The following is an 11,378-nucleotide window of genomic DNA, read 5'->3' as shown; positions in this document are numbered from 1 at the left end:
CTAAAACAGAATACTTAGAACAGTTTGTAGTTGAAGCAGTTCTTTCCCTCAGTGATGAACCACAGTTATAGCTCACAACTGGTGTGGATAGAGTGCTATAAAATAAGATACTCTTGCTGCAACACAATGCCATCATCCTGGAATTTTAAAAGGGGATTTTTGTTGCAAAATTATATTTCCAAGAAAGAGAATCCTTTACAGCAAAGTCTATGATATTTCCACAATAGTGTGCTATTACACTTGATATACCAGGACTTTTAAATTGTCCGAGAAGATTTTGTACAATAAATGTTATCTGCCAAGCACATGTGCACAGGATAATTCTGCAACAGGAGTCAAAGACCAGAAATTAGAGAGTGCACAGGGACTGTGATATTCTGCCCAGAAAAAAAAAGGTTTCCTTTTTTTTAAAAATATTTTTTTCCTGATACTGAAATTAATGAAATCTAGCAGATAGCAAGATTTTTTAAAGTGTCAGAACTTTTTCCCTTAAACCTTCATCTTGGTCTACTGAAAACTATACCTGGACTATTACCAATAATCCAAGTCTTTCAAGGAATCAGATTACTACTGTAAATACCTTGAAGCCAAAATGGTATGCTATCAGAATTGAATTCTTCAATATCTTTTATAGTGACAGTAGTTGCAAATCACCACCATTACCATACCCCCACAACATCTACTACTATTGACTACTTTAGACCTTCAATATTTCACCTAAGGGCTGGTATAATTGTATCAAGCATATTAGCAGACCAACAGCTTTTCCTGGATTAAGTTAAAACATTCCACGCTGGAATCTTTGTTGATCTGATATCATAAGCTGGGAATAAAAAAAAAGCATATCTTTGATAACAACAATGGAATGCACTGGAGAAGGTTATTCAGTCCCCTGGAAAAAAATATTAAATTAAAAATAAAACTCAGAATACTGTCTAATTATAAGAAGAAGTAGGCTCTGTGAGTAGTCTGAAGACATCCCAAGTACTGTCCATGAAGATGACGGTGGTGCCTCCTTAATATTAAAGAAATCATAGCTATAAAAGTTAGAGTCCTCTCTCCAAGCCTTCTCGCAAAGCCTATTTATGTTCCTTTGTTGGTGCATAGTAGAGTTCCATGGGTTTGTTCACTTTCCAGTACTTCTCACTGACCAGCTCCAAGGAAAAGGAACCATTTAATACCTAAAGGAGGAGAAAAAAACCAACAGTTCTGACAATATATTTTCCATCATCTCGCTATGAACTTCTGATGGTCCTGTCACTACTATCTGGTCACTATGAAAACCCTTCAGTAGACTTAGGGAGGAACATTTACAGAATACAAGTCTCCTGTGGTTCTGGCTGCAGTTAATAGATATTTCCTGTTATTAAATATGTTATCAGTGTTTCTGGTTGCTTATCTGCTCATTATAATCCAGTGACTAGTGCCTCAATTCTAATACTAGTCCCCCTCGCTAGCTAGTTCATAGCAATACAGATTAGATCTTAACTATACTGATCACCACCCTTTCATTTATTATGCTTTTTTGGCAGGGGTTGTATTTCTACCCCACCCCCGCCCAGTAGCACCAACCAATGTGCTAGTTGCTTTCCAAACACAAGAAATCATGATCTCGTCTCCTAAGAGCTTGCATGCTAACAAGAAAAACAAATAGACAAGGACAGGGGCAAGGAGAATCAACAAGCAGCAAAGTGATCAGAGGATGACTGTGTCATCACGATATATCCAAACTGTTACTGGAACAATGAATTTTTGGTGTGTTGGGTGTATGGTGGTGGGTTTTGGGGAGAAACAGACAAATGATGTGTAGAGGTTGGCATCACTGATGGATGGGGAAGCCTGCATGATGTGCAGAGCAACATAGGTAGATAAGTAAGGAGGGAGAGAACTATGCAGGACCTTGAAAGCAAAGAAATAAGCTTGAAGTTTCACTTTAAAATTTATGCACCAAGACCTGAGGTCAGGCCTCCGCTTCCCTACCAACTGTCTGACTTTATGAAAAGCTAAAATGCAGTGAGCCGAGCTGCCTCTTCCTGTGGAAGAACCTGCATGAAGGGGCTGTGGGAGAGGTGAACTTGGGTCATTCCAATAGGATGAGCAGGGAGTTCTGCTACAGAAAGCATCATCTGCAATTAAACCCTTTGTTTCTCACTGGACCAGGAGTCTTGCAGCCACCTCGCTGGGCCTCTGCTAATGTGGCTTTTGAGCAACTTTATGATATCATGTGCTCCTGGCAGTAGAGTATGCATCTCCCAGTTATCAGTCAGGGGATTATCCACCAATATGCCTGAAAATCTCTGAAAATCTTTTTCAAAAATCTTTCAAACGTGACTACAGATTTGCCCTAGAAAGGAAATTGAGGCATCCCCAGAGTATGTGCGCTGCTGCCCCTCTCCCAGCTTTACAAATGGGAGGTGGGATGAGGTGGAACTTGGGGCTGAAGTCCAATATATTTCACTTTTTAACCAGCAAAATCGCTAAACCTTTCTTGAATTAGTAAGACTGGCAGGAATTTAAAATAACTAGTGATACTGAGTATTCATCTAGCTAACTACTGTATTGTATTTTGACTGAATTTTTGTGGATTGTGCTCATTTAATATTTGCCTGTCTGAAATACTACATGTGTGTGAATTTGACTTTATATCAATAGATGTGCCTCGCACTGATAAAAAGCCAGACTGAATTTGGCTAGGAAGTGCTACCACCGTTGGGCAATGAAGGACATTCTCAATAAGCAAGTCCTCAAATCAAAGTACCACTTTTTTCCTCCTAAATTTTTACCTGTAAAATAAAGAGCCATATCTTCAGCTGGCATAAATTGGTAAAATCCCAGTGATGTCAATGGAACCACACCATTTACCCTAGCTCAGGGGATTGTTCCCAGAGCATCCACACATTTACATGCCACTCCTTTTCTACTATCAATGCTTTTGCTGTATGTAATCGCTACAGAACAGACTTTTGCCTAAAACGTCACAGCAAATAATGCTGGTGCTATGCTTTTAAAAATGGATTATGAATACAATCCATAGACCAATTTATAGACAGAATCCAAACCAATCACAATAGGATAACAAATCCATTATGCCTTCAAGTTGTAGTATTGTTGGGTCTAAACATTTCTAAATTAGATAGAGTATCAACCAGATCAACTACTCACAGTGTACTGGCCATTGGCCGTAGCAATGTAAATTGTGTACTGCTTCTCACTGGCTGTGTCAAGATTCATCTGGTTTGACTCTCCTTTGCTCCGAAGTTCCTCCAAAGCCAACCTCACAGCTAGGTACTTAGACAAGTGATCAACTGTGGCATTGCCTGAGGTCTTTATATATCTGCAACAGTAGCAACAAAGACAACCAAACATATTTGAATCACTTGTGCAGAAAAAGGCACTAGATAAGCTTCATATGTAAAAGTAAACAAACTTGTACGTGAAGAGTACAGAGTGCCTCAAAGTTTCCTCTCAAGATACAAAAGAAGCAATTTACTGAACAAGAAAAGAAGTCCTCACACCTCTCTCAATCTCCTCTTCCACAGGCTCCCACTCTACTTGTGAATAGGAAAGATTACTACTTTGTCATCTACCTGAATTAACTGATCATGTGAGACATTTTAAAAAAAAGTAAATATTCTGGAGTGCTCAAATCCTCTGAACAGAGATGTGTGACATCAATTCAATGGACAAGAATTGGATACTTGGCATGCTCTGTGACCTCTTTCCTTGTCCTAGCTACTCTTCATTGACTCCTCGTTCTCTGGAAATCTAAACCGAAGAGTGAGATTTTCAAAAGTGCCGAATGGCCTGGGATGTTGTAATTTTCTAGAACCCATGAGAAAGCTCTCGTGCTGAAGAGGAATAAGAAAGAAGGTTCCATATATTTCAGGAAACTCTAGAAAAAAAATACACCTCTACCCCGATATAACGTGACCCGATATAACACGAATTCGGATATAACGCGGTAAAGCAGCGCTCCGGGTGGGGGGGGGGGGAGGCTGCGCACTCCGGTGGATCAAAGCAAGTTCGATATAATGCAGTTTCACCTATAACGCGGTAAGATTTTTTGGCTCCCGAGGACAGCATTATATCGAGGTAGAGGTGTACAAACCTGCATACTGCAGATACCAGAATTTATGAGCATGGATCTGGACAGGATTACACAGAATTTAGGGTGAGATTCACTTTTAATGGGACTTGTGCTCCTGAGCCACTTTTGAAAAATTTCACTCTTCTTTCCCAATTTCCAAAGACAAAGGAATTCACATGTTGATCCATTCAGTTACGCTCTAACGCTTACATAAGGCTTATTTTTATATACATATTTTCAAAAGGAGTGAGGAGGGACTGGAATCTAAAATCATCTGTGGTCTTAAAATGCTGTCAACCAAGAACAGAGGTGTGTTCTTAACTGTTAGGAACTTTTTCTGCAATCAAAGGGTTAAAACAGACTATGATACTATAAAATATGAACAAAAATAATTGGCTACCCTATGGAGAAAGTGCATTCAGTTCAACAGGACAAGGTGTAAGTAGAGAAGAAATGTCTACTTTTGATTTCAAAAAGCCTGAAGAAACAACATATTAAGTAACAGTAAGAAAATTATTAATAGATGTTGAAGATACTTACCTGGTCTGTGCACTGTCATCATTCTCCATGAGTGTAGGATGGGGCCGGAAGACTAGCTCTATTTCACTAGCACCGTCCATTACTGGGTCTATTGCCACAGTTGTATTGTTATTGTCCAATTCTAGCCCAGAATCATCTGATGTTTTGGTTCTTTTGTTACTAGGCCCCGCTTCCTGGTTGCTGTGTGTTGAAGCATTGCTACAGTGTGAACTGTCACCATTATCCTCTGCTCCACTGCCATTCTCAATCTGTTGTTTCTTGCCTCGTTGTAGCCTGTTTAAAGATATATGTAAATAAAAGTGATTTCCTCAGCAGCTAATCAGCATTCAGAATTAATCAAATTTCTTTAAATTTTCACATGCTGGCTCACACAGTATCTCTCAAACAATTTTTTTCAATTGTCTATAATCAGTCACACACAGAGGGTGTTATAGTAAGCATATTTAAAGGCACCAACATTTCATAGCAATTATCAGTTATATGTTCAACAACAATGAATTTTTGTAACATTCTTTTCCATAAAGCAACTATGCTTAAATATTTTGTTCTGGCACTGAAGCTATAAAAAGGATTTTCTTTTCTTTGCACGCATATTGTACACATGAAAAACTTTGTTTTAAAAAGTATAAATTCTTAAATAGATTCTTATAGAAATATCCCATACAGTTTAATAGCTTATATTTTTCCAAAAATTTATTGTAGCAGAAGGCCTTTGGCAACACAGGTCAATAATTATTTTCACACAAGACTGCAGGTTCTTTTCTCTACATTACTATGTTTCCTCGCAACACACACCTTTTAGGTAAAATTGTTATATATCAGAATAGTGCATTTGCACCTTCCCATCCACGACAGATTGGAAAACTGAGCAACCTGTAAAGGACACTGTATACTAGGTTTCCAAACATTACATATTTAATTGTATTAGATTTAATAATGCATTGGCAAAATATTAATGAGCTACAATTGTTTATGCCACCTTGTTCTTAATTCTTTTATCTAAATATAATCCCATATGTATGCCACCATATTAGTTACTTTGAGCACTGTGAAAGAGTAATAATATCTGTACCACCAGTGTGAGTTTCAAGCACATTTTATTCTATAATTTATTTATACAAATTGTTTCTCTTTTAGGCTTAAATATAGCGCTACAGCAAGCTGAGAAATTCTATATATGCCTTTCAGCCTTCCAAAATAAATTGTCATTAAAATGTCCCAGTCCAAATGCAAGATCTATTTGCCTGTTCACCCCCGTCCCCCATGACAATAGACAACCAAAAACAAAAATCCCTACTAATGAGATTTTACTTATCCAACCAGAACAAAATCCCTTATCCCAGGTCAAGTATAATTTTGCAAGACAAAATATTATCAAAATTATGCAATATTATTAAAAAACTGTAAAGACCTTATGGTAGGACATGCTTTTCATTCTACGGGACCAATCAAAGAACTGATAAACTAGCAGATTGACAAGGTGACTGGGGAAGGGGCAACCTTCAATAAACACAGAGCAGAATTATATTCTAAAACATCTAGATGTACCTTAGGGATGTTTTCTTCAGACACAAGGTTGCCCAAAAGGGGTGATTCTTTATACAGATTTCACTGTATTGTATTATTTGAGAATCTGTATGTTCATGTAAAAATACTGTGATGCCTATACTTTTACTGATTTGCAACCTGGGTTCTTACTGTGATACTGAGGTCCATCTTTTGCACACAATACCATCACTAGTTGGTGAAGCCTAATATTTGGCTGTCATGGAGAGTTTGGGAAGTGATACAGGAACTCAAATTGCTGGTCAAGAGGTAGGAAATTTTACTTTTTTAAGACTCTGATAAAAAGTATCTGGAAAAAACGCTTACCTACCTTTCGTAACTATTGTTCTTCAAGAGGTGTTGCTCATGTCCATTCCATTCTAGGTGTGTGCAAGCCCACGTGCATGGCAGGAGATTTTTGCCTCAGTGGTATCTGTAAGGTCAGCTGTAGCACCCTCTTAATATACCATGCATTGGTATATTAGGCACTGCCAACCATACGCCCTCTCAGTGCCTTCTTTCTGGCAACTCCGACAGAGCGGCAGGAGGGCGGGTAATGGAATGAACATGAGCAACACATCTCGAAGAACAACAATTACAAAAGGTAGGTAACTGTTTTTTCTTCTTAGAGTGCTTGCTCATGTCATGTCCATTCTAGGTAACTCACAAGCAGTATCCCTAGTGGCAGGCTCGGAGTTCACAGCTGTGTAGCTTGCAACACAGCTCTACCAAAGCTAGCATTGTCTCAGGCTTACTGGGTGAGCATATGAAATGTAAACAGGTGGACAGATGACCAGATAGTGGCCCTGCAAGATATCCTGAATCGGCACCTGGGCCGGGAAGTCTGCAAACGATGCCTGCGCCAAAGTCGAGTGGGCAGTCGCAGACACCAGTGGAGGCACTTTTGCCAGGTCATAGCAGTAATGGATGCAGGTTGTGATCCAGGATGAAATCCTCTGCACAGACATTGGGCGATCTTTCATCCTGTCTGCCACCACAACAAACAACTATGTTGACTTACAAAACAGCTTGGTCCTGTTGATGTAGAAGGCAAGCACCCTCCTGATGTCCAGGGTATGCAATTTGCACTCCTCTTACAATTTATGAGGCTTTGGAAATTAGATAGGTAAGTATATGTCTTGACCGGTTTGAAACTGTAAAACTACCTTCGGCAGGAACGTAGGATGCGGATGCAGTTGGACCTTGTCCTTGTAGAGCATTGTATAGGGTGGCTCTGAAGTAAGTGCCCTGATCTCAGAGACCCTACGGGTGGACATTATTGCAACCAGGGAAGAAACTTTCCAGAAGAGGAGGAGAAGGGGGCAGGAGATAGAGGCTCTAAGGGAGGACCCATGAGCCACAACAACATGAGATTTAGGTCCCAGAGAGGGATGGGATCCCTGACATGTGGGTAGAGACGCTCCACACATTTCAAAAACCGGACCGTCATGTCATGAGCAAAGACCAACCTGCCCTGGAGTGGAGAGTGGAAGGCTGAAATAGTGGCCAAGTGGACTTTGATCGATGACAGGGACAATGCCTGGAGCTTGAGGTGCAGAAGATAGTTCAGGATCGCCTGCAGCGAGGACTGCTCAGCCCGAATACCCCGGTCTGAGGCCCAGCACACAAACTTTTTCCACTTGGCCAGGTAGGTTGCTCTGGTGGAGGGCTTTCTGCTACCCAACAAGACCTGTTGGACCCAGGTTGAGCATTCCCATTCCTCAGCATTTAGCCATGCAGAAGCCATGCTGTCAAGTGCAGTGCCACCAGGTTCAGATGCAGAAGACTGCGGTGGTTCTGGGACAGCAGGTCCAGCCAGAGAGGTAGCTGCAGTGGGGCAGCTACCAAAAGGTGCATCAGCATGCCGAACCAGAGCTCCTGTGTGGCCTCGGCAGCAATCAGGATCACCTTCGCCTTGTCCTATTTGACCTTCATAAGAACCTTGTGGATTAGCAACACCAGTGGGAAGAAGTACATCAGAGCCCCCGACCATGGGAACAGAAAGGCGTCTGACAGGGAGCCCCTGTCCAATCCCCAGAACAAGCAGAACACGTGACATTTCCCGTTCTGATGAGATGCGAACAGATCCACCTGGGGAGTCCCCACCTCTGGAAGATCACACTGACCACCTCCAGGTAGATCAACCACTTATGGCGAGACGAGAAGGTCCTGCTAAGGCGATGCGCTACCACGTTCTTGGCCCTGGGCAGATGCATGGTCACCAGATGGACGGCATGCCGCACACAGAAGCCCTACAGGTGGAAAGCTTCTTGGCAAAGGGCTGATGACCTGGCTCCACCCTACCTGTTGATATAATACATCACTGTGGTATTGTCTGTCAGGACCTGCACCACCTTGCCCTTCATGTGGGGCAGGAAAGCCTGGCAGGCCAGGCAAACTGCTTTGAGCTCTCTGATATTTATGTGAAGGGACAGATCGTCCCATGAGCAGTGGCCTGTGTGCTGAGCTTGCCCAGGTGGGTTCCCCAACCCAGGTCTAAGGCATCAGAAACCAGGGTTGGGGGTCGTGAAGGGAACTTCCTCCAACACCGATTCGGGGCTCAACCACCAATCCAGGAATGATTGGATGTGAACCGGCACCCTGACCACCTGGTCTAGAGCATGTCTATTGGGAATGTAGACCGACGCCAACCACGCCTGCTTTGGCTGGAGATGGATCCGGGCATTCTGGACCACGTACGTACATGCAGCCATGTGGCCCAGGTGTGAGCAGTGGTGAGTGAGTAGTTTTTCATATGGAAGATCAGGTCCGACATAGCCTGGAAACGCGCCTCCGGAAGGAAGGCTCTGGCTCGTGTAGAGTCGAGAACCGCCCCAATGAACTCTAGTCATTGCACCAGCCTTAAGGTCGATTTCTTTTTGTTTACCAATAGGCCCAGGTTGCGGTGGGTGGAATGAACCAGATCGAGGCTCCTCTGCACCTGTTCCCAAGATCTGCCCTTGATGAGCAAATTGAGATATGGGCAGACCTGAACCACTCGGCGCCTGAGGTAAGCAGCCACTGGTGCCATACATTTTGTAAAGTATCAGGGGGTAGCCGCGGTAGTCTGTATCTACAAAAACAACAAGGAGTCTGGTGGCACCTTAAAGACTAACAGATTTATTTGGGCATAAGCTTTCGTGGGTAAAAACCTCACTTCTTCGGATACCCACAAAAGCTTATGCCCAAATAAATCTGTTAGTCTTTAAGGTGCCACCAGACTCCTTGTTGTTTTTATACATTTTGTAAACACCCTCGTGGCAGATGAGAGGCCAAAGGGCAGCGCCGTGAACTGGAAATGGCGCCCGCCCACCACAAAACGGAGGAATTGTCTGTGACCTTGGAAGATGCAGATATGGAAATAGGCATTCTTCAGATTGAGGGCAGCGAACCAGTCTCCCAGATCCAGGGAGGGGATGATGAAGGCCAAGGAGACCATGTGTAACCAAGTTTTTGAGCGACTTGTCGAGGCGCTGCAGGTCCAGAATGGGTCTTAGACTCCCTTTCACTTTCAGAGTTAGGAAATAATAGGAGTTAGAATCCTTTTCCCCTCACATCCCAGGAGACCTCCTCCACTGCCCCCAGTTGCATGAGGTTCTCAACCTCTTGAATGAGGAGTTGCTTGTGAGACGGGTCCCTGAAGAGGGACAGGGAAGGCGGGAGGCAGCCGAGAATTGCAGGGTGTAGCCCTGAGATACAATGTCTAGCACCCAATGGTCTGAGGTGACCCGTGACCAGGCCAAACTGTAGGGACAATGATGGTTGAGGAAAGAACAAGGCAGATCCAGGGAGTTGACTGGGGCATCACTCTCGAGCTCACCCTCAAAAATGAGCACTTCTCACCCCAAGAGGCTTCGATGGACCGGATTGCACAGGGAAGTGGGAGAAGGAAAGGCGGTGATGACCAAATCTTGTGTCTCTATCCCTTCTCCTCGCAGGCCCCTGTCGAGGCTGCCAAGGCCTTAGCAGTGGGAGTGGCTGGAACTGCTTCCTCATCGACTGCAGCATATGCAGACTCAGCAAGCAAAGGGTGGCCGAGTATCCTTCAGTCCATGCAGCCTCGGGTCAGTCTGTCCTGCGAAGAGACCATTCCCATCAAAGGAAAGATCCTGGATTGAGGCCTGCATCTCCTGGGACAGGCCAGTGGTCTGAAGCCAGGAGCTGCTCCTCATGACCACCGCCAACGCGACCACCGTAGCTGCTGAATCGGCCACGTCCCACGCTATTTGGATGGAGCACCTTGCATCAGTCATATTCTCCTCCACCAGGGCCCCGAATTCCTGGGCTGAGTCCTGGGGCAGTGAGTCCCTGAATTTACGAAGGAAGTCCCATAAGTTGAAGTTATACTTCCCCAAGAGAGCCTGATGGTTGGCCACCCAGAATTGAAGGCTGGCCGTCAAATAAATCTTTCTCCCAAAAAGGTCCAGTGTCTTGGCCTCTTTATTCTTGAGGGTCAAACTGGTTTGCCCTTATCTGTCCTTCTCGTTGGCCACCGAGACGATCAGCGAGCCTGGAGGAGGGTGAGTATACAAATATTCGAACCCTTTGGCCGGGAGGAAATACTTTTTCCTCAGCATTCTTGGAGGTGTGAGGGATGGAAGAAGGAATTTGCCAAAGGGTTTTGCTATTTTTAGGACCCCATCGTGTACTGGTAGCACAACACGGACGGGGGTAGAAGCCGAGAGCACATTGAACAGGGTGTCTGCCTGTTTGGCCATCTCCTCCACTGCCAAGCCTAAGTTCGTAGCCACCCTACGAAGCAGGGCCTGATGTTCTTTGAAATTGTTTGGCGGGCTGGTGCAGGAGAGGCTCACCACCACCTCATCCAGGGATGAGGATGATGACTGGGTCCCTGGGGGAGGCCCTGAGGGATCATCCCCCGCGAGGAAAGAGAGTTTCGGGGTAAGCACTTGCTCCTCTACCCCGGCCTCCGACTGTGCCTCACGCACTGAGCTTGGTGCTGCCAGTGCCGGTGGTTGTTGCTCTGAGACGGTCGCTGAGGAATGGACTGACTGAGGCATCAGCATCACAGGCATGCCCCATGTGCTCCAGTAGGGCCATTGTGCTGGCCATTGGCCTTGCTGCCATGATGGCATCGTAGAGGTCGACGCAGCCTCAGGTGCCAACTCGCACCGGGGAAGTCGTGGTGAAGGACTGAATTCCATTTCTGAAACCAGAGGAATCACCTTCCGGTGATCACGGAAGG

General features: G+C 44.2%; 1 protein-coding gene across 1 annotated transcript in view; it reads right to left on the bottom strand.

Moving 5' to 3' along the window:
* Positions 1-686: 686 nt before the first annotated feature.
* Positions 687-11,378, bottom strand: part of LOC113405120 (E3 ubiquitin-protein ligase RING2) — a 52,284-nt gene continuing 41,592 nt past the window's right edge. Inside the window, exons 5-7 of the mRNA XM_026655582.2 lie at positions 4,628-4,900; positions 3,163-3,334; positions 687-1,181 (exon numbers count right to left, since the gene is read on the bottom strand). Of these exons, the coding sequence (XP_026511367.1) occupies positions 1,080-1,181; positions 3,163-3,334; positions 4,628-4,900 (547 nt within the window). The 3' untranslated portion in view covers positions 687-1,079. The remainder of the gene's footprint in view (positions 1,182-3,162; positions 3,335-4,627; positions 4,901-11,378) is intronic.

Source organism: Terrapene carolina, unplaced genomic scaffold (assembly GCF_002925995.2).
Source record: "Terrapene carolina triunguis isolate 2854851 unplaced genomic scaffold, T_m_triunguis-2.0 Scaffold210, whole genome shotgun sequence".
Classification (NCBI taxonomy): domain Eukaryota; kingdom Metazoa; phylum Chordata; order Testudines; family Emydidae; genus Terrapene; species Terrapene triunguis.
The sequence above is the reverse complement of the archived record's forward strand: the minus strand, read 5'-3'. Positions and strand labels throughout refer to the sequence as shown.